The sequence below is a fragment of the Sceloporus undulatus genome, chromosome 4 (assembly GCF_019175285.1).
Source record: "Sceloporus undulatus isolate JIND9_A2432 ecotype Alabama chromosome 4, SceUnd_v1.1, whole genome shotgun sequence".
NCBI classification, from domain to species: domain Eukaryota; kingdom Metazoa; phylum Chordata; class Lepidosauria; order Squamata; family Phrynosomatidae; genus Sceloporus; species Sceloporus undulatus.
The window spans coordinates 181,403,493-181,428,364 of record NC_056525.1 but is presented as its reverse complement, the minus strand read 5'-3'; the positions used below and the strand labels follow the sequence as shown (position 1 = coordinate 181,428,364).

The window sequence follows — 24,872 nt, the reverse complement described above, 5'->3', positions numbered from 1 at the left end:
CACATGATGCAGCACTGAAGGGGCATCATAAAGCTTCACCGCTATGGCTGTGGCGCCCCTTGGAGGGTGCAAAAAAGGAGCCGCTTTCTGACACTCCTTTTTGCGCTCTCTGGAGGCTGGATTGGGGCCGCAGCATGAGGTTGCCACGGTCCTGATCTGGCCAGCAAAGGGGCAGTTGCAGACTGCTTCTTTGCGGTGGTCTGTATAGCCTCTAAATCTAGTTTTTATAAAGAGATTTTTTAAAAGGCCTCTCCCCTCTTACCCAAAATTGCAAACTGGTTGTCACAGTTTTATGTAAGCCCAATTGAACAGACATAACCAGATAAATTTTTTCCTGATAGCTACAGCTTTTATTCTCTGAATCCTGATAAAAGACTTTAAAAAGCCACATGGACTCAGTAAGACTAATATCTCAAACACATTGAACCAAGCCCCATCAAACAGTGTTGGACTTCCTTCTGAATAAACATATATAGGATTAGGTTTTAAACAATCATCAGTACATAGAAGCAAAAATAAGATTGTACCATCTGGAAGATAACTTCTGATACAGAAATATAACTGGGGTTAAGAAGGTGAAAAAGCAAAATATTTTAAATATTTCTGATAATGATAAACGGACAGTGATTTCACATTTGAAGTAACAGAAAACTAACAGAAAAACTAATCAGTTAACTCATTGTTGAACAAAAGAAGATATAGGCACAAGTAAAACAGAAAGTCAAAAATAAGAGATGTCCAGTTTATCTTTTGAAAAGAAGTAGGTTTTTTTTAAATGATATGAGCCCCAAGTTTTCCTGTTTCAGGCATACATATTATGAACTCTGTAAACAGGCTTTTGCTTCACCATATTGTTTATTTCCTAGAAATCATGTATTCCTTGCTACACTGATACCGAATTGGGGGGGGATCATGAGAATATTTCCTCCTCTTCAAATGATCTTTTGTTATAACACTTCTTGCTCTCTGCTTCTGGAGGGGGGGAGGGTTGGGAGTAGGGGAGTAGAGAAAATAAAATATAGTATGTAAACCAATTATTCAACCAAATTACTTTGATCAGTGGGAACTGACAATTAGTGTTACAGCCTCTCAACAATGAAATCCACACAATAGAGCAGTCAGAGATACTCTGCACTGCAAATAAAATGAATATAGTGGGTTTATTTTGTGCAACAAGCACAGTGTATGTGGAAGGAGAGGATGAATAAAATCAGATTTGTTCAATTGTTTCTTTATTCCTTCAATTCAGCATGTTAGAAGTTAATTGTTTCATTTTTCTAATTGATAGTTAATGTATTGTGACAGCTCTCTTGACAGAGCTGGAGATGACTAATGTCAGCACTTAGACAATATTCACAGGGGAACCTGCTGATCAGTTAATCAATGACTCTTAGAAATTTGCCACCCCACCAGCCACTATTTGGATTATCAATAGCAACAGAGCTAGTACACACTGGCCAGACTGTACATGTAATGTTGTGTGTCATTAAATCTTTTAATGACCCCCCCCCAAAAAAAACCCACACCATAGGGTAAAATCTAAAACATTTACAAAGCAGAAGCACATGATGGGGAGGGAATTATTCCCAATGCTCAAGCACATCACCAGCACTTCCATGAAACACTGTAGCTGTGAAACTGCAAGAGCATTCTGGGTATTGTCATGCAAATGAGAACACCAAACACACCACTTTGCTTCAAAATTGCTCTGTACTGACAATTAGCTTTTAAAACAGAAGTAGGTTTTGTCAGACTTAAGCTTGCAACTATAACCCTATACACTGTGTGATAGCAGCTTTCAAAAGGGACGGGGAGGGAAGGGGAGAGGGAGAGGGAGAGAGAAAAGCTCGCATACGAAAATCCTGATTCAACTTTTCAATGTTGAGATTGTCATACAGGGACCTATAAGCTTCCAACAGCAAGATTTACTCCAGTTTAATCATACAGCAGCTACTGAAATTGGGACTCTCGTGGATATAGACAGTCGATCCACAAGACACTGACTTCGCATGGGGACTTTTTCTTCAAGCATGCCATTAGTTAAAGGTGAAAGAAGTAGTAATTCTTATGGATTACCAAAGGGGCTATGAATATACCTCCTCCCAAGGGAATCAAACTGAAATCTCTGGTGGCAGGATCCATATACCTTCCTTCCTGTGCCACTGAGGCAATTTGACTGCAGAGTAACTTCTGCCTTCATCTCCATTGCAGTGGCATTTGGTGGCCTGTTTCTGACCGTATGTTTACCTGAAGAACCAGTTCTGGCTCTATCTGTTTGCTCTGTAGCTTGGCTTAATAGCCTATGCAACTTGTTGCTCGATGCAGGTTGACCAAATACCAGTAGTGTCTTGGATGACTGCCTGAGCCTACTACAATGGCAGACTGCCTCCCCACAGCAAGTCCTAGCATTTTGCACAGATCTGATCTTGTAGTAGGACATTTTGCTGATTATCCTAGAAGAAATTTGACCTGGAGCACCAGGTACCTTTGTCAAGACTTTTGACAATGTCTTGCTGTTGTGGATGAGACATCTCCAAGTCCCACTATCCTCCACTGCTCTGCTTAGCTCCTATAGATTCAGGCCCATGACATCCCTGATTAAATCTGTCCATCTGACATGTGGTCATCCTTTCTTTCTACTACCATCTAATTTTCCTAGTATTATTGTTTTTTCTTATGAGTTATAACTTCTCATGATGTGCCCAAAGTTTGACAACCTCAGTTTGATCATCTTAGTGTCCAGAGAGAGTTTAGGTTTGATTTGTTCTAGAACTCATTTTTTTTGGTCTTCTTGGCCACCCACAGTATTCTCAGTAATTTTCACCAGTACTACATCTTAAATCAGACCAGCTCTCACATCTGTACATGGTGATGGAGATGTTACATAAAGAATGGGGGGTGGAGAGCTGCCCCCCCCCCCCAATCAGCGTAATTTCAAATGTTTGAGAAATTAGCTTAGCAAGAGGCTTGGGTAACCTTTGGACCATGTTCAGCAGTGTATATCAGTACTATACACTGCTGAACATGGTCCAGTCCCATTATGGCTTCTACAGGCTTTTCAAAGCAGGTGGGGAACTGGGAAAACCACTGCATTTTGCAATGGTTTGAACTGTTTTGGTTGGGGTTGGGCAAAAAAATGCCTAGATGAAATTAAAAATATATATTTTATGAGGTCTGGAGTCCTTGGCATGTCACAAGGTCTGCTTTGCAGGGGCGGGGGTATGTAGGAAGAATTGGCCTCCCAATTTATGCACACCCCTGCAATAGCCACTGTCACCCTGTCCTCTTTTTTGACCTTTATAGAATTTAAAGCAGACAAATAATAATAATAATAATAATAATAATAATAATAATAATAATTTATATTTCCCACCTCTCCCTGTGGATCGAGGGAAGATTACAACAAATTAATACAAACCATAAAATAATCTTAGTCTAGACCCATGAGCAACCAGGTATTATGGAAATCCTGGATGTTATTCCATTACTGACTGATTCAATGAAATATACACTCTTTCCTAGAGGAACATATATCAAAAGTTCAACCTCAGCCCTCTCCAGATAACTACTGCTACTAGTCTTGTCTGAGCCACTATTTCCTTCTGTTGAGAATGGGATTGTAAACTACACAGGGAAGAGACTTTTTGATTTTATAACACTGTAAACCACATTGATGGTAAAAATGCATGTACCTTTATATATGTATTTATACAAACCATAATGTACAACTACTATAAGATTTCAGTGAAATTTAAGAACGTAACCAAATTGATTAGATATTCTAGGTTTCTCGTTCCATAACAAGCAAACTGTCAGCTGATACCTGAAATCACCATATTTAGCAATGGTGCAACATTTTGGAATACCAGAAGGGTGAGAAATGAACACGGTAATACAGGATATCCAGGTTTATTATTAAATAAATTGAACTTTGTTCCAAAGTTTGGAATAGTTCAGTGGTTGTCTTGCTTGCTTGCAGCCCTACCAAGCCTTCCCTATTTCTGGCTTCTCAATTTCCCACAGTTACCTTGCAAGAAGAGGCTGAGAAAAGTAAGAGGGAAGCATTGAATTTTATCTTATTTCAACTTGTTTTGCCAGCCTCTTGTATCCTTGTTGTTCTGTGCCTTCAAACCATTTTTCATCTGAGGCAGGCTTTAAAAAGTCGTGGGCTCACTTTCCTCCTTCTACTTTCCCTCTGTGTCCTCAGTTCACTTCAGTTACCAAATTTAAAGTACAAAAGTAGTCTGCAGACAATTAATTCATCAGTGGGAAGAGGAGAGCAGAGAAGAGGAGCAGGCAGAAATTTGCCCTTCCCAGTAGGTTCAAGCGAAAGCAAACTACTGCAGCCTCTCCTAACTTCTGTGTTTTTCCTCATTAATAATGTTTGCTATCTTGACCACACTCTGATGTTGCTTTGCCAGGTGTGTCCCACTTTTCATCTGTGAAATATTGGAGGGCATGTATATAGTGTGTGTTTTTATTTTAGTTTTCTAGGTCTAACTTCTACTGTTAGTCACAAACTAGAATAGACCCACTGAATCAGTGGCAATTTAATAAGTTGGCACTCAATGTAAGTTTCCTTGATTCACTGGGCCTAGTCCAGTTGGGGCTAAAAATTGGATTTAGGTCATGGATACAAGAGGCTCCAATGTACAGAAAATAGTAATTTAACAGAAAGATTCTGTGCTGCTGTGATGTCATCTAACCAAAAATACAATTTGTTACCGGAATCTGAGGATGAGAGAAATCTACAGAGCATATTGTTTAACTAGAACTCCAGGCGACCAGTTGATCAAACGGAACAGATTAAAATTGCTGGCTCAGTTTTGGGCATTCACAGACTTAATTGGCAGTCCCTTGCCCTCTTGCACTTAAGCCTATAGCTTCCTTTGTCTACAAGCATGATGCAAAGTGACAGTAGCTGAGGTTTCCTAAAAAGGAAGCATGCAGTATGACAGACCCATCTGTGGCTGCCTTCTGAAACAAAAATGCCCACTTCTGTTATTACTGCCTTTTGTTTCTGCACAATGCTTTCTGTGTGACTGTTTAGTGAATGCTTGCTGGTAGAGTCCATAAGCTACAATTTATCTCACTACTTGCCTTATTGTGCCCCTTGTCCCCAGTTGTCATACTTGCTTCCTTGCCAATTCATGCTCCTTTCTTGCTTTCTGCAAAACCTCGAAATGCTCCTAGCAATCTTTCCAGTTACAAGACTGCACACCTAAAATGCAGTATGAGGACTGCAGATCAAAATGAACTGCACAGAAGCATTCAATCAGTTATAAGTACACAAGGGGATGGTTTGTGTTAAGTTCCAGAATCTGTAATGATTTTATTACATTCATGTCAGTTTTCATTAAGCTCCTGAATGGGTGTTCCCTGCTTAAATGTGCAATATTTGTATCTGAGGAACCAACAAGTTTATGCACAGTTGGTTTAAATGCTTTATAAATTTACATTCAAATTTATCAGGAATAATTCTATTTGAAGTCACATAGGACTGAGTACATTTACTGAAAAATACATTTGAGTTGAAATGCCTGGCCCAGTCCATTAATCTAAGGATCAGCAATATAATTCTTGTTTTTAAAGGAGTCAAAAGAAAGGATTGTTTTCTTGTTGGTGGCTTTCATGAAAACTTGTCTAGAGAATAAGAGCACAGAGGTTTTATTACCCAAACAAGTCCATGAATGAGGCGAGAGGGGGAGAGACAGAATGCGAAGGTGCACTGTCAATGGCTTGTATTCCTCTGCTGACAGCAGTTGCGAGATTATTTCTTAGAAAGAAAGGCAATCTGAACCATTTTGTACTTCAGGGGTTAAGAACTACACCTTAAATTCTGCCTGGAAAATTACCTGCCTGTCGGTGCAGGTCATAAAGAACCTGTTACTTCCATTGAGAAGTTCTGCTCCTGGGCAGGCAGCCATGTTTTGTGCTATCTTCAGGCTGTGGTGGTTTACAGTGGCCAAGTATTGATACACTGTAGCATCTGCTTACTAAACAAACAAATAAACAAGGACAAAAGGAATTTTTCAGCCTGTACCTTCTAATCTCTGAGTGGAAACAGTTATGAGGTAAGAGATAGATGATGTTTAAAACATACTTGCATCTTAAATACACTTGTATTTTGTATCTCTATCAAAATTGGACACCATCCAAAGCTGCTGAGCACCCTCCATCCATTGAAATGAATGGATCACATGCAACAGTCATGTCTGGCCTTGTTCTGTCTTGTCTGATGGATTAGATACCTTTCTTGTTTCAGGTTAGCAGTCTCAGTAGCTGCTTTTAAAACTTGGGAAACAGTGGCTTAGGGGCAAGTGTTGAATTCTTTCCTCTCTTCCTTTCCCCCATTGCCTTATCTACCCTCTTCTAACAGCAGTACCTTTGACAGTCAACTTATTAAACAAGTGCTAAAATATCATTTAGCAACTGGAATATGGGCCTCCTTAGTTTAGCCAAATGAAAAATTAAACTACTGTATTCTTTGGTCATGGGAATTAATGGTGTGAAGTCTATACTGCTTTGTGTTTTAAATTATGAACACCAAAATACAGTAGTGAACCAAAATCATACAATATGTAATCATACATTTAAAAAAGATCTATAGTATTAGTAGTGTTAATTGTATTAAAATAATCACAATGAAACAGGGATGACACAGATATTAGCCTTCCACAATCTGGTCCCCTCCGGAAGTGTTAAGACTATAACTGCCTAACTATTAGCCTTATTGGCTGGAGCTAAAGAATTACTATCCAATACATCTAGGATGTACTAGGTTGTAGATGATGTAGTTTATGTTATACCTCTTCGCATGCATTGCTAAATTTGTATTTTTTTTAAAAAACAAAAATAATTATTTCAGAGGGGCCACAGAATCAAATCTTGGAAAACAGCACATTTTGCTGAACATTTTGACTATCATGTCAGTGGCTTGTGGCACTACCTAAACCTGGGTTCAAAAGAGACCAAGTCCCCACTCCTATACCTCTCTGTGGTTCTTATTTAATAGAATTAAAGTAGGCATAATGTGTGCAAAGTTGGTCAGTGCACAGTGCAGTTGATAGTCAAGACTGTTTGGATCAGAAAAGACAAACTGCAAAAGGCAGCACACATTTGAAAACACCAACAACAATACTTGTTCAAGATATTTTTGCCTGTTGGTTGTGGTCAACCAAAACCTCTGCTTTGTGCGATCATCTCCAGTGAATTTGCTTCTTAAAGGTGATGAATTCATTTGAAACAAGGTTGTAAGTAGTGTTTAACAGCATGTCAGTGTTAACGAATGTGTTTAAGCACCACATTTCACTGACTGGCAGTGAAAAGACATGACAAGTTGGCAAGGATTGTTCACTACTGATGCTAGAAAATCAGCTCCCCTTCTTTCTCTGCCTGATTGGCAGCTATTCCTACTGCTTTGTCAGGTAGCAAAGTAAGGCAGCGAAGCCCCACACACTCAGCCAGGCTTTTTGTTCAGAACCACACTGTTGACAAAAGTTAATTGGGTAGTTAACTGCAGCAAAGCATGTCTTGTTTCTTTGAATCAAATCAGAATATTTCTGCATATCCTCTGGAAATTAAGACCTTATTTGCAAGTGCAAATGCATCCCTGGACCACTGATTCCCAGCAGAATGTGAGAATTACCTCCAGTAAAAAATGGAAGGTACTGAGATACTACTGCATACAGAAGCTATCCATAGACTTTCCTCCCTTTTCACACTGTTGTTTCACAAATGCAAACAACAACATGATATTACAGTACAGAAGTGATGTCCAGTACAATATTGAAGTGTTCACATAGACCACTTACTTTAAGTGTGAATTAGTGCCTGCTTGAATGTAGTGTCTATATTCCAGTTTAAATTTCTATTTATCTGTTCAGGTTTGGTCTCCTTTGAACTGAACAAAGTGATGGTTGCTTTTGTGATGGTTGCTTTTTATGATGTGAAATTTTTAAATGATTCTGTGAACCGCTTTGATCGTCTCAGAAGAGCGGTATATAAATAAAGCATATTAACAAATGAGAGTTCATCCAAACTGATTCAAAAGCATCGAGTTTGTTCCTGTCCTTTCCTATTTTATTTGTTGTTGTGGTCCTTTAATTCATTTCTGACTTATGGCAACCTCATCAGAATTTGTTCAGAGGGTGTTTGCCCTTGCATTCCTCTAAGGCTGAGACAATGTGACTTCCCCAAGGTGGGTTTCCATGTCTAAGTGGGGATTGAACCCTAATCTCTCAATGTCCTAGTCCAACTCCCACTATACCATATTGGCTCTCTTGGATTTTGTACTAGGTTAAAATGAACTGTCCTGAGAAGCTGGTATTAAAAATTCTCTGCTCATAGCAGGAGCTGTTGGAAACTCTTGTGGGATAAACAAAATGCGTATGGATCTCCAAAATAAAGTCCGAAAAACCAGAAACAAAGTCTGGGGCTTCCTCGTCTTTTAAATCAGTCTGGAAGAACCCTGGGTCATTTGCTGTTGTGTGCCTTCAAGTCATTTCCAATTTATGGCAACCCTCAGGCGAACCTATCACATTCTTGGCAAGATTTGTTCAGAGGAGGTTTGCCATTGCCTTCCCTGAGGCTGAGAGCATGTGACTTCCCCAAGGTTACCAGTGGGTTTCATGACTGAGCTGGAAATAAAATGCTGTCTCTCCTTAATCTGTGTAACTGAAAGGTTAATTTATGTAACTGATTTTGTCTTTAATTTTCAAATCTAACAGAAAGATTGGTCAAGGTATGACAGGAGATATCATTTTCCCTAACTGTTTGGGTTAAATCTGTGAGTAAAATGGAAGCAAAGTACTGCATGACATGAAGGTTCCTTTTGGTATGCATGATTTGGAGCTTTTGATATGTACCAACTTTTTTGCCTAGTTTATAAAAATATCTCAGCAACCTATAAAAATACAAATCTAGAGTGAACAAAAATTCTGGAATGACCATATGAACCGTAACATCTGCCCTGGTGGCGCAGTGGTTAAATGCCTGTACTGCAGCCATTCACTCAAAACCACAAGGTTGCGAGTTCAAGACCAGCAAAAGGGCCCAAGCTCGACTCAGGCTTGCATCCTTCCAAGGTCGCTAAAATGAGTACCCAGACTCTTGGGGGCAAATTAGCTTACTTGCTAATTAGCTTACTTGCTGTTCACCGCTATGATCTTTGGAATAGCGGTATATAAATAAAACAAATTATTATTATTATTATTATTATTATTATTATAACATCTAAACCCATTTCAGTTACAGTAAAGAGAATATTATCAACGTTATGTGAACTTCTATTTTGTAACATGTTACTCTAGTAGTTGCTTTATGATAACTCTATATTGCTGAAATTTTAAATCCTTGTGAATATTGTTATCTGATTCCAGTACAGCAAAAGAAGATCTTCTATGTGAGCTCTGTATCAAATGTTCTTTGCCCTGGTTTTCATGATCTGATAAGATAATCCAGGCTGTCCTATGATATTTGTCACTTCAAGTTTCTGAGGTGTGTCCCCAGAATCCTTTGCAACATCATAGAGGATATGAGAGTGCAATTCTTGCATAGCATGCCTTTTTTACTGCGACTCTCCTAAAAATATTTCTCTGCCACGTGACTCTTGGTTTATTTGTGCAGTTGAACTGCCCTGGAGGTAATCACATAGTGTCAGCTTCTATTAGCTTATTATTTGTAAATCATAATAATTTATCCATGCATTTATTCAAAATCTATGTCCCACTTTATTCCATTGTTTGGTGTAACTCACAATGATAGGAAAGCAAATATCATAAAAATCCATATTGCTAACATAATGTCCAGTGAAATAATTGCCTCATATCTATTTTTACTGATTGTTATAGTTTGTTTACTTAAATCTTAAATAAACTAAACACCAGACATCAATATAAAATAGCATCAGCTATTAGAGTACAAAACAAATGGCACCTCTTCAAAAGTCTGTTAAAATGGGGAGGGTTTTTTTTATATAAAGACTTTTGAGGTGTATGATATTGAAGAATTTACCTTAAGGAAACATTCTGCATTAACTGGGGTTCCTAGTTTTAAGGGTAACCTCATTTGGCCTCACTGATACTAGAGACTGCACGAATAAGCATAGAATCATAGAGTTGGAAGAGACCACAAGGGCCATCCAGTCCAATTCCCTGCCATGCAGGAAATCTCAATCAAAGCATACCAGACAGAGGGCCATCCAGCTTCTGTTTCAAGACCTCTAAAGAAGGAGACTCCACTACACTCCGAGGAAGTGTGTTCCACTGTTGAACAGCCCTTACTGTCAGGAACTTCGTCCTAACGTTGAGGTGGAATCTCTTGTCCTGTAGCTTGCATCCATTGTTCTGGGTCCTATTCTCTGGAGCAGCAGAAAACAAGCTTGCTCCATCCTCAGTGGGACACCCCTTCAAATACTTAAATGGAGCTATCATATCACCCCTTAATCATCTCTTCTCCAGGCTAAACATACCCAGCTCCCTAAGTCTTTCCTCAGAAGGCACGGTTTCCAGACCCTTCACCATTTTGGTCACCCTCCTTTGAACATGCTCCAGCTTGTCAACATCCTTTTTGAATTGTGGTGTCCAGAACTGGACACAATATTCCAGGTGAGGGCTGACCAAACCAGAATAGAGTGGCACTATTACTTCCCTTGGCCTAAATACTATATTTCTGTTGATGCAACCTAAACCCGCATTGGCCTTTTTAGCTGCCACATCACACTGTTGACATGTTCAATGTGTGGTCTACTAGGATTCCTAGATCCCTTTCACACGTAGTCTCGTTCAGCCAGGTGTCCACTATCCTATATCTGTGCATTTCTTTTTTTCGCCCAAAGTGCAGTAGCTTACATTTCTCTGTGTTGAAATCCATTTTGTTAGCTTTGGCCCAGCTTTCTATTTAGGTCTTCTTGAATTTTGATCCTATCCTCTGGGATATAAACTATTCTTCCTAATTTGGTGTCATCTGCAGATTTGATAAGCATACCTTCTATTCCTTCATCCAAGCCATTGATAAAGATGTTGAACAGCACTGGGCCCAGGACAGAACCCTGTGGCACTGCATTGGTCACTTCTTTCCAGGATGAAGAAGAGCCATTGCTGAGCATCCTCGGGGTTTGGTCGGTCAACCAGTTACAAATCCATGTAACAGTTGTCTTGTTTAGCTCATATTTTACAAGCTTGCATGCAGGAATGTCATGAGACCCTTGTCAAAGGCCTTACTGAAATCGAGATATGCTATATCCACAGCATTCCCTTCATCTACCAAGCTGGTAATTTTATCAAAAAAGGAGATCAGATTAGTCTGGCATGACTTGTTTCTCAGAAACCCATGTTGACTTTTTGTGATTATGGCATTGCTTTCTAAATGTTCACAGACTCTGTGTTTAATGATCTGCTCTAGATGCTTTCTTGATGTCAGACTAACTGGATGATAATTGCTGGAATCCTCTTCTTTCCCCTTTTTGAAGATGGGGACAACGTTTGCCCTCCTCCAGTCTGCTGGGACTTCTCCTGTTCTCCAGGAGTCCTCAAAAATTATTGCCAATGGCTCTGAGATTACATTTGCCAATTCTTTTAATACCCTTAGATGTAGTTGATCTGGTTCCGGAGACTTAAATTCATTTAGATCAACCAGGTATTCCTGTACTTTTTGTACAATATTGCCAAAATCCGACCATATCTCTCTGCCTCTACTGCCAAGATCCTGGTCCATGCCCTAGTGATCTCACGGCTGGATTACTGTAACGTCCTCCTGGCTGGGCTTCCTCTTTCTCACCTCCGTCCTTTAATCTCTGTCCAGCATTCAGCTGCACGCATTATCACTTCCACCCACCGCTCTGACCACATCTCTCCTGTGTTGGCATCCCTTCACTGGCTCCCTCTCCCTTTCCGCATTCAGTATAAGCTCCTGCTGTCGACATTCAAAGCCCTCCATGGACTGGCCCCTCCTTACTTATCAGACTTTCTTTCTCCTCACCTTCCCACTCGGGCCCTCCGTTCTGGTAGTCAAGGGTTCCTGTCTCAGCCCAGGATTTCCTCTGCCCCATCCCGGATTCGCCCCTTTTCACTTGCTGCCCTCACTCCTGGAACCTTCTTCCCCACAAGCAAGAGCCATCACTTCTTTAACTAGCTTCAAAACGGAGTTGAAAACCTTCCTGTTCAGAGAAGCCTTCCCAGGCATTGCATAATTGTCGCTTCCTATCTGATGTTCTTTTGTTGCCTGTTTATCGAACCATTTCCTGTATTGCTATGTATTGTATATGCATTATCCTACTTGTGAGTATGTATTTTCCCTGGATGAAGATTAACCTTCCATTTTGAAGCCAAGCCCTCCCTCCAGTCCATCTGCCTTGGTTCAGGCCTCGGAGGTAGAGAGGAACTGCTGGACCTCTTACCCTTTCCCGCCACCACTCCCTTCTCCTTCTGTGTCATGTCTTTTTAGATTGTAAGCCCGAGGGCAGGGAACCGTCTAACTAAAAGATTGCATGTACAGCGCTGTGTAAATTTACAGCGCTTCATAAATAAAGGTTAATAATAATAATAATACTTCCTTACTTATTCTGTGCATTTTTGTTCTCTGCTCCATTTTCCTCAGGTTGAGCATCCTTTTCCCTTTCTGAGAAGACTGAGGCAAAAAAGTGTTGAGTAATTCTGCCTTTTCTTTGTCCCCTATGAACATTTCACCATTTTCTCCACGTAGTGGCCCTACCATTTCCTTCTTCTTCCTTTTGCTACGGACATACCCAAAAAAGCCCTTTTTTTATTGTTCTTAACCTCTCTAGCAAGCCTGAGCTCATTCTGTGCTTTTGCTTTTCTGACTTTCACCTTACATGTGCTGGCTATTTGCTTGAATTCCTCCTTGGTTATTTCCCCCCTTTTCCATTTCTTATAGATTTTCCGTTTAAAACTTAGCTCAGTTGAAAGTTCATTAGTCATCCATCCTGGTTTCTTGAAACACCTCCCATTTTTCCCTCTTCATTGGAACAGTTTGAAATTCTGCCTTCAGTATCTCCTATTTGAGAAACTCCCATCCATCCTCAACTCCCTTCTCTTTTACTATTCCTGACCATGGAATCACTCTCAGTATTTCCCTAAATTTACTGAAATCAGCTCTCCTAAAATATAGAATGTGTGTCTGACTATGCCTGGCTTCTCCATTCCACTGTATAACAAATTCCAAGAGAACATGGTCACTCCCACCTAAGGATCCCACCACTTGCACCCCATTAACCAGGTTATCTTTGTTGGTTAGGATCAGATCTAAAATGGCTGTTTCCCCTTATTGCCCCTTCCACCTTTTGGACAATGAAATTGTCTTCCAGGCAAGTAAGGAATTTGCTAGACCTTACTGTTTTGGCTGAGTTTGATTTCTAACAAATATCAGTATAGCTGTCCAGGAAAATCTCTTGCTCCCTAATATGCTGAATTGTCCCTACCCAGGCCTCCAGCTGCTGGACCACCCCTTCCAAGAGGGCTACCAACTTGCACTTGGTACAGATGAAGATACCTACATCCAAACGCAAGAAGATAAACATCCCACAACTGTTGCCAATGACTGCAGCAGCTCCCTCACTGTCCATATTGAGTATTCTAAAGTGGTCAGTGAAACAGGACTCTCGGCTTCCCCCTGCAAGTCTCTGACTCACTTGCTCTAAGCACCCCCACACACACACACCCACTTAGCCCATTAAAGAAAAACAGTTGAACAGTAATAGAGAACTCTCAAACACAGCTCTCAGGTCTCTTTCTGCTCTGTGCTCTGAGTCTTCCCTGACTATGACAATTTGCACGCCATTAGGTGCACACCTCTGAAGGCGTTCTAAACAGCTAGGCTGTTAGCTCTGCCCCATGACTCACCAAAGCCCCACCACTCAGGAATAATAACGCTGCAAATCTGGGGGGGAAACCTCACCCAATGAAAATGGCTTCTCAGCCAAAGGTTTCTCTCCTCCTTTGCAGGAAATGGAGTCTAATGCCTCTCAAGCATTTCTAAACCACTAGGCTGTTAGCTCTGTCCAGGGTGCATCATGTTCTGATGTCTCTCACCGTTTCCTGAACTCCACCAAGGACCTTTTCGACAAGGCACTTACCACTGCCAAAACGTTCCCAAATGTTGCAAAAATGCTGGAGGTGGGATCATCCATCACACTTCTAAAATGTAATTGAGGCTTCCCACTTTTCTTCCATCACTGAAGCATTTGCGGGGAAGCCTTGGAGAAGCCATTTTTTAATAACGGGATCTTCCGTTATTGAAAAAATGGCTTCTGTAGACTCCCCCGTGAATACTTCCATGACGGAAGGAAAGCAGGAATTCTCAATTACACTAGAGAAGCGGCAACTGAGAAGGTCCTCTGGGAAGTCACCACAAGTCCAGTTTTTCTTGACTGTAGTAAGTTCTTCCCAGAGGACCTGATTGTGCAGGAAGGATTATATGAGAGGAGGTGTTCCTTCAAGTAAGCTGGACCCCAAGCCATGTAGGGCTTTATAGGTAATGACCAACACCTTGTACTGTGTGCGGAAGCTAATAGGCAGCCGATGTAAAGATTTTAGCATAGGTGTAATCTGGCTGAACCTATATTTTCCTGTGACCAATAAGGCCTTTGGTCTTAGAACTTTACTATTCCACCCAGCCTTGATAGGATATGTGTTTTATCCTGCTCTTTTATTTTATAGGTTTCAAAATATATATTGAACTGATTTTACTATTACCTGATACAACACTATGGGAAGTTATGGCCAAAAATTGGTTATTTTAGTAACATATAAGCAAGGAATTTTAACAGAAATTAATGAAGAAAAGAGCTTCTGTTAAGTGAATCCAAATTGAATATTCTGATATCACTTTAAAGTTCTCACTTTGGGTCAGTATAAATGTGTTAAAAATCAGTAAAGTAGACTATCAATACCAAACCATAAATAGTTTTGATAATGGATGTTATGGACTGCAGTTTATGTGCTAAAAATTCTGACATTCTTACTCAGTTCAACCCTCGACTTTGTACCCTGAAGAGTCCTGTCCTTGAAGTTGCTTGAGAGCACAATGAACAGAACTTATTGCTGATATTTTCCAAGCATTTTAGTGGCAGTATTTTGATAGTGGAGTGACCTCTACTACTATCTCTAAACATTTTCAATTTACAGGCTCTAGAATTTTTGCTGTCTTTGACTCTCATTCTTTTGAAGGGGTCAGGCCTTTGTGAATTTGCCACAAGAAAGAAAGAGTTTTAAATGCCCTGTAGACATGACTAGCTTAATAGGAGTGTAGAGGCAATGAACACACAACATACAATATGTTTTAATATTTATAGACAAAATTCACATTGTTTTAAGTGTACACAAGCAGCTGCTGTCATTTGGCTGTGAGCAGATGTTAGACCTCCAAAAGCATCACTGATAATTAAAATACTAACAGTTAGTGTTTTACCCCAGCTGCAGGTTCTGTTTACTGTAAATCTGATTTTAATGGTGCCTCTGTGCAGTTGTTGAAAAGTGGTTTGTTTTCTACCATACATAAGAAAGTGTCTGCAATGAAGACAAATTGTTATTTCCTATAATTTGCTCTGGAAAGATATGACAATACAGTGCAGCGTACTTGCATTTATAAAGGAAGCATAGATATGAGTAGCAAGTTATGACAGTAATAATTTTTAGCGCACTAACAAGAAAAGATAACTAGGCAACTTAAGCATAAGATCCCCCCACAAAAAAAATCTTAGCTGGATCACCTGGGGAGTGCAATAGCCTCTTCTAAATTATTGATTGTTTTTTGTAGCTGTTAAGACCATACATTATTTATATAGTAACATCATTGTATGTGATGCTTTACAGTCTGACATAAGCAGAGTGAAAAGGTTTTTAGCAAATATGTTAAGGGTGCTGCTTAACTCCACAGATGTAGTAAACATAGTAGACAGATTGATTCTGCATTCAGGTGAACTGGCTGACCCTGAGCATCCTATGGCCAGGAACCAAGGCAGTGGACTCATTATGCAGTGCCAGATCCACAGACGATTGCTCCTCTCAGTTCATGCACACACTGACTTTTATTCAGAATGTGGGGGTTTTGTTTGTCTCCATTATGCTCATCTATGCATCCCTCTTCTCTTCAAGGCCTTGGCCCACATATTACTCAAGCACTGACAGTTCTGCAAAAACTGTTCATGAAATCCAAATGTAACTCAAGTTGGCCTGATATTCTTTGGGGCATACAAGTATTGGGTGGGCATATGGCTCTTACTTTGGTTCTGATCTTGAAATATTTTCCTGTGGTGGTCTGTGTTCTGTATATACTGTATAGCATGAGGGCAAGCTACTCAATTATGGAACAATTAATTCCACCAAGAAAATAAATTCTGAAAACTTTCCATGTCTTTACCTTTGACTGCAAGAATCAAGTATGTCACAGCACTGCTATCAGGCACAGTCTTTTTAAATCTTAAAGTTTAAGGTCTAATACATTTATGAGCAGGTCCTTAAGATCTTTTTGCCCATATTGCCCTTTTTCATCAGTGGTGACTTGTGGATCCAGTGTCAGAGGAGCAATGTACTGTATTCAGTCTGGTTTTGGTCTAAATTTAAAGGAGCTATCCAAGAAACTGAACATATTTAAGGGATAGTGTTCAACACTTAGATACCTCCTTTGAAGTTCAGAATAAAACATGAGAACTGCATAAAGAAGTTGCATGGGTGAATGCAGGCAATGAAGGGAAATTGTAAGACTGGGTTTGTTTGGCCTCTTCTCACAGTTAGCTCAGGATGGATCCATAACCCTCTACGTTTCTGCTGCTACCTTTATGTACATATCTGGTGTGAAGTATTCTGCCCTTGTTCTTTGGTTTCTGGGATTGTTTAAAGGTCATGCCTGGTCATTCATTGATAGATAGATAGGCAGACAAATAGATATGACAGAAAGCCAAGCCATATGAGAAGAAGCTACCCCTTTCCATGTTCTCACACATTCTTGGGATACCAGTTAGGTACACTGGTTACAGTCTTCCTCAATATAGATGGATCAGTTGACATAATAATAATCATTTATAAATTTGCACTATGTTCAAACTTTATGCAAATCAGTGTTCTCTTTGAGCTGTTGTTTGGGTGATATGTGTATTCTTTTCTTCTTTTTTGGTGAAGCATAAAGGGACCCTATATAGAAGGAGCACTGGGAATAGGAAAGTATCATCACTGTTATTTCAGCTGATACATATATTATACTAAAAGCACTAGCATTCATAAATATTTTCTAAAATGTAGGCTAGGGACACGGTATTATTTCTCTGATGGCTTCATATTCCCATGCCAATAAAATATCAGGATAAGATTTATTTAGAAGAATAGACAAGGTCAGTGAATATTTTTTTAAAAAATATCCATTTATCATTTGCCACTTAGGAGTCTATTTCCTTGATTTCATTTTGATGAACACATTATGCTTTCCTCAAATTTGTGTGCCTGTTAAGGAACAGCAAAGCAAAAGCAGAGGTTTGCATGCAATATTGCATTAGCTCAGACTTTCCTGACACGTTATGCATTACTTTTGGAGACTGAGTCTTTTTAATGCTCTCTTTATCTGCTACATGATGCATGAAATCTACTTTCTGTTTTAGAACTGCAAATGACCCTTGACCCCTTTAGTGGAGACACAATGTGACCTTTCTATTGTCATCAGCTTTCATTCTCTTGAAAATTCTATGAATTTTTATTACAAGTTTTTTTAAGCCAGGCTGAGGCTTCAACAAATTACTTGACACAGATGAGATGAAGTTGTTGAAGTAGTGTTAGATAAGTTTTACAGCCAGCATGTGTGCTGCTGAACAGTACAAAGCCAGTGTCCTACAATGTCATACACCAGTAACTGCTGAGCCTACTATTGGATAAATACATCATTTTATGGAACATTGATTGTTCTATAAACCCAATGGAGTATTATGCTCTATGATCAAACCATTTAGATTGTGTGTAGAGCACAGAAAATGCCATATTCAGGATGGTACTAAAAGTGCCATTTGTGTATTTTATGGATGTCATTACAGGGGAAACTTCCCTCTGTAGGCCCTGTTTACTGCAAAATTTTTTAGACTGTAATGACATTTTTCATTCACAACGTATGCCTTCAAGAGAGGGGGCCCTTGTTTTATTTGTTTCATTCGAGTTGACTGCACAAATCCTGTACATTTTAATTAAATGTGAGCTTAACAAAAGAATAAGGTATTTATTCTGGGAAGGTGGGGAACAGGGAAATGAAGACGGCAAAAAACAACACACACACACACTACAGAAAGCAGTCAGTTCCAGGGTTCAAAAACACAGCTGAGTTAAACCACATTTGTACTTTTCATGAATCACATCAAACAAACCACAAAGCACTTTTATTTTGCAGAGTAGGTGGCCTTTACAAACAGGTAAAATGTGCAAATTTGGATTTAATATTCCAAAATATTTGACATTTTCAGTTTTTGAAATAAGAATCACTAAACATATCAGTTGATAAATAAAGGATCTGTTGAAAATACAGAATTCTTGGAAAGTAACCAATTCTGTGATCACAGTATCCAGAGATATGAAACACCTCTTTGGGGGTTATTCCCCCCTCCATTTGCATCATTGTATTTTGTCAGTTGAGAATGTATTTCTGTTCATTTGTACTTTGTAATGACAGGCCATCAGCAGCAAGTACAGCTTTATAATAGTAATATAGCTTTGCATTTTACCTTTATATTTGGCATGGCAAATATTCTGTATTCTCTTCCCCATCAAGTGCTCCAAGTATATTTTAAATAAGACCTCAGTATTATAACTTCTTTTAATTTGCATATGGGACAGTGATTTTTATAACTACTATACTATAAATGTGTTGACTAGTCAGTTTAAAATATGTTATGCTTATAACTAACCCTCAAAACACACCTTTAAAATTGCATATTTCTCTCTCTCCGATTCCCCCCTTTCAAAACAAAGGAAATCCATTCAATTCCACATATTACATTTACCATGAAGATCACTAAAATTGAAGTTGATGTTCCCAATAAATTTTTGGTCCAGTTAAAATTTAAACTTAGAGTACAGATTCCCATTAGTTTAACTGACACTTGAACTTCTACACAGCTCAACATTAATTCATTATAGTTGAAATGGAAGAATCTTCAGTGGGTGAATCTTTTACAATCTGATTGAGGCTGTTACATTTTATAGGATCCATTTTTCAAAGCACTACTGACAGCACTCGAAGTTATTAAATTGCTGAATCAAAAGATGGACCTGCAATCGCATTTATGAACTGTGATGGAATAGCTGGGATTGCACTGAGCCGAGGTTAAGATGTTGGTGTAGTTAAGCTTCATCACACCCCTTTAGTGACAGCAGTATTTACCCATGTAGTTTACTTTAATGGTCAGGAAGTGGCTTAACTCACCTCTGGATTCAAATAGATTAAGCAAGCAGTCAGAATGGCATAATTATCAGTGCTGCAAGGAATTTACAGGATAACTCATCTCCCAAGAGACTTCCCATTCAATTGCCGAGTAAAGACTGAAGATGCATAAATTCACAGATGCAGCATTCAACCTCAGGAGCTAAGGGAAGGAACGTATTTCTTTATCTTCTTCCTTTCATACTCCATTCTGGTCTACTTCCTGAATATCACAATGCCACATTGCATGTGTCCATTGTAAGATTTTGATCTCTGGAATTATTTTGACAGATGGGTACATAAAAATAGGATTTGTGGTACTGTTTTGATCTGAGGCCATATCATTGGATGGCTCATCTTGCTTCATGTCAACAAAGCTGGACTCCCCAGAGAATTAATTACATTGGTTCTGTTATGAAACATGGATAGGTTGTGATTGTTTTCTTAATTGACCCTTTGTGCTGATTTTCTCCTTTCTGCTCGCTCTCCAGACTGGATGCCTAAGGTATATGCTCATGCCCACAACGAGTGAGAAACAGGCATGGTTATAGGAAGATGTAGACAACATTGTGTGCTTCCTTCTAAATTTTTCTTGCCAAAGTATAATTCATCAATTATTGCCTGATCCGTCATGCTGTATTTGTTGGGCAAGGGGGGCACATTTTAAATTGTGAATGTTCTTTTTACTTTTAAAAAAAATAATTAAGGCTGTGTCATGTCAGTTTAAACAGTGGACCCACCACATTTGCTGGGGTTAGGAATGCAGAACCTCTGTGAAAGTGGAACAACTACAAATAAAAACACACCAGTTTTTTACCTGAGGGAACACCTCTCTAAGAAACTCTAAGTCCTCCAGTGCAACTCCATGGTCAACATCCACTGGACGTTGACCAGAGATTTGTGTTGCAGGACCTGCAAATGCCTGGAGAAGGGTTCTCTCTAAGCATCTCTATGTCCTCTACTGCAACCTCTGGTGAAACATGCAAGAGGACCTAAAGATTCCTAGAGAGAACATATTAATCAAATCAGTGAATAATCAACTCCCTCTAGGCTCAGGCAAAAGCAAAGGGTTGTAGCCTCTCCTAATTTGTATATTCTTCATTAATAATGTCTGCCATTTTTACCACAATATGATGATGCTGGGCTACATGTGTCCAGGTTTTCATCTGTCAGATTATGGAGAGTATGGTAATCTCTAGCTACAATCTTTACCTATATGTGCTATTCTTATACACTTCTGGCTGTTTTATAGTTGTCCATTATGTATGTTCAGTAGTACAAGTAGTTACCAAATTGTTACAAATGTTGGCTTGGGCCTGAGTTGCTTGAGGGAACGCCCCTCCCGACATAATCCACCCCGCGCTCTCCAAACATCTGGGAAGAACTTACTTGAGCATCCCAAGGTGAGGTTAACATCTACTCACCAAAGAACATTCTCGGCTATGGCCCCAACAGTTTGGAATAATCTTCCGGAAGAGCTCCAACTTATTTCTACCCTGGATGCCTTCAAAAAGACATTGAAAACTTACCTCTTCCGGCAAGCGTATTCCCCTGATCTTTTATAGACCTCAGAAAAATACTACCTCCCGATCAGCAGTCTACCTTTTTCTCAGGATGATGTTCTTTTTTTCCAGGACTTGTCCTACATTTCAGCCTTTGGCCCAGGAGGAATTTCAAAATGTTCTCCATTTAAAGCATGATTAAGCAGCATGAATTTTCATTTATATAAATTTTCATATAAATGTCATGTCCTGCAAGTTTATTGAATGTGATTCCTCATCCTCCTTTGTGGCTAAGACACCCTTGTTTTTCTGCTCCTCAGAATAAAACAAACTTTGGAAACTCTTGAGTGCTATCTGCCACACAAATGCACCAACTCTCTCCTTCCAGTAACAGCTCCAAAGCAGAAGTAATTTAGGATACAGTCACTTACTAAATGCATTTACTAGGGAATGAGCCTTGGCAAAGACACAGCCTTCAGAAATCTTCATTATAGGGATGTGGTGGTACATTGGTAGAGACAGTGTGGCTGCTGTATTTTCCTGATAATAAACCATATTTTGTTGCATCATGTGAATGAGAACATTTGGTTTACAAAGGCTAATATAGGATTTATTTAGATCTGTAATTAAATTGAGAATAATGTGTAAATAAGGTATGATATCCTTGCATTATTAAACTGTTAATATAATGATTTTTTAAAATTGTTTCAACATTTTAACCATCTTTTTTTCTTCTTTTTTCTTCAGGCATAGTTTCTAAGTCCTATGAATGTCGACTGAAGGGCCAGGGAGCTACATTTGTGGAAACCACAAGCCCCTTTACCACAGCAGCTCTGGAAGAAATTTCTCCAGCAATTGATAAAGTTCTTCATAGTGGGAGGAAACATCCACAATCCACTGAACAAGTTCAGCAAGTCATCATTATTCAAGGATATGACAGTGATTTTGTAATGGATGCCTCAGTGGAGGAAACAGCAGCAGCTACGCTTCAGACTCTGGCAATGGCTGGCCAAGTGACAAGGGTTGTTCATATTACTGAAGACGGACAAGTGATAACTACAAGTCAAAATGGGTCCCATGTGAGCAGCATGATTCCAGAACAATTACTCACAGAACAGCTGTCAGATGGGAAAACACAAGTGGTGGTTGTTGAAGGACCTCTAGGTGGATCCGATATGGAAGATGCTGTTTCCATAGAGACAGCTTCAGACTCCAGTAATATCATGGTCCAACAGATAATGACACAAGAAATGTTAGATTCATCGGTAGTTACCAGAGTACATCCGCCTGAGTCTGCCTCAGCATTGGATGCCTTGCTTTGTGCCGTAACAGAGCTTGGTGATGGAGAGAACAAAGTAGAACACCTGGATAGGGAACAGCTTAGTTGTAAAGAAGCAACACAAATATTAAACCCAGAAGCAGACCTTGCCTCTAATGACAGCACATCACAGGAAACACAAGTGTTCCATGATGTTCAATCAGCTGAATTAGACACAGAATCCATGGAAGTAGTAACACAACTTGTGCGCCCATCTACGATAATTGCATCTCAGGAAAGAGGTCAGGTTGCCTTCAAGAAGATGGTTGAAGGAGTCCTCCAGTTTGCTGTGTGTGACACAGCTGCAGCAGACCAGCTCATGAAGGAAGGTGTCACTCAAGTCATTTTGAATGAGGAAGGAACTGTACATATGGTGGCTAGAGAAGGATCTCAGATAATAATGCAAGAAGCTGGTGGTCAAACCCTGAGCGTCCAAAGTGAACACGTGGACTTGGTTGGGTCTGATGGACAAATTTCCCAGATCATTGTCACTGAGGAAATTGCTCAAGCAATGCTCCCAGATTCTAATAGCAATTTTTCTGATGGGGCAACCCATTACATTGTAACAGGGTTACCACAACAAACAGAAGACGAATCTGGAGTATATTCACATACTGTGATAGAGACCAATGAGCCACAAGAGATTTTGCAAGGCAGCCCAGATATAAATTCCAATAATGTATCATCCAATGGAAATGATGAGCACATAGCTAGTATGGTTATATACACAGAGGATGGTTCACAAACAGCTATTATTCAAAGCCAAAGAGATAGCAATGAACTATAAGGAACATGAAAGAACTCCACCTAATACATTTGACAGCAGGCAGTGTTAAACACTGGGTGCCTGAAGACACTATATTTGATTTTTAATTTGGAAAGTATTCTTGAATGACATTTCTCCATCTATCTTGGTGTTCAACACATTCTTTATGAAGTTAGCATCACCAGCTGGGAAAGGGAAATCTTTTTGTTTTGCATGAATGACAGTTTGACCTGGTTACAAATATTGAAAGGTTTACAAAATAAAATCAAAATGGGGATAGATGCCACTAACACACATATCAATTTAATTATTTTCACTGGAATGGATTATTTGGGGTTTATTTTGTTTGTCATCAGTTTGTTGTATTCTGATTCTGTAGCATTAACTTTGTCCTTTTTTTTAAATTAATTATGTTAAACTTGACTTGTTTGACTTTGCATATGGAGAGCAAACTAAATATTCACGCACTGGTATAACCTATCTGAGAGATGGAATGACAAGTCCTAGATTAAATTTGCATTTTACATTCACATTAGTTTTACCATCTCAAATGACCAGCCATGACTCCTTTTGAAAACTCAGTGTTCCCAATGAAATAATTTTGACATGTTTCATTTGCCTTTCATTTAACATATGAGGCTTTTTTTTCATTTTCCAACCATTAAAGGAGAGCCTGCTGTAATCAACAGTTACTAACACCTTATGTGAAGTATTTACACAATAAAACCTATGCTTCAGAAAGATCTTTATGCTTATAATTTCAATTTAATTTTATATAAATGACTTTGTCACTGAAAATGTTCATTCATGTTTTGGTTTCCTTAATAGCCCTTCACATATATACCATTCTGTAGTTCATTATTTGAATCAATTTTTTTGGAAACAGTTGAGATCTTGTGCATATAAAATTTGGCCATTGACCTTAACAAGTGGAAGAGTATTGACCTGGCATCTCTTTCTGTTATCTACTTCTGGATAGGTTCTGACTATTCAGTGTAAGGTCCTATTGAAAATAGGCAGTTTTGTGATTTAAATATTTCTCTTTAACCTAAGAAATGTTAACTATGAAACGGATGGAGTTTTGTTGTTGTTGTTTACAATAAAATGAAAGAATGAAAAGGTATGTTATCATTTTTAAAAAATATTAGGCCAACATGGTACGCCCCAATGAATTCAGCAGTGAGTTGAGTTTATCACAGGTTTGCACATATTTTTACCCAATAAGCTAAACCAGAACTTGAAAGCAGTATGTTGGAATTAACATGCTATACGTAATAATGTTGGCTACAATGAGCTGTTTGTTAAAACCAGAATATCAACATTCCTTTTGCAAATAACATAATGAATAATAACTGTAACAATATTACATTTTGGTGTAAAATGTACATTGTTTTACATACTCCATTACTTCCAAAACATTGATGCTGGAGAGAGGAATTCATATTGGGGGATTTGGAAGATTTCGTTCTATTTTTAATTTTTAAAAATATAAGTAACATAGGACTGCTTAAGCAACATTGCAGTGAGTAATGTGTAACCCTTTTAAAAAAAGTAACAGTAACATTAAAGTATTAGCTTTTCAAAATAAATGTTCTGAACTCTGACCCAGCCACAATCCACCAACCACATATTGGAGCTACTAAGTGCTTGTCAACTGACTGGTTTTTGCAGTTAGAGGCAAAAAGAGGTGACAGTAGACATTAAACCCTTGGTGGCCACCATACATGGCTGGTAAATCACACATTGTAAAGCCCTTGTCTAACATGTCTATGCATTCTCTCTTTGTGTCTCTGGCTGTTTAGCTAGCTAGTAGCATGGCAGAGATGAAAAAGGAAAGAGCAGGATTTAATAAGCATACTTTTCTAATTTGCTATGC

General features: G+C 39.0%; 1 protein-coding gene across 1 annotated transcript in view; it reads left to right on the top strand.

Moving 5' to 3' along the window:
- ZNF407 (zinc finger protein 407) overlaps nucleotides 1-24,115 on the top strand; it is a 413,131-nt gene extending 389,016 nt beyond the window's left edge. Inside the window, 1 exon segment of the mRNA XM_042463139.1 lies at nucleotides 21,660-24,115. Coding sequence (XP_042319073.1) covers nucleotides 21,660-23,017 — 1,358 coding nt within the window. The 3' untranslated portion in view covers nucleotides 23,018-24,115.
- The last annotated feature ends 757 nt before the right edge of the window (nucleotides 24,116-24,872 follow it).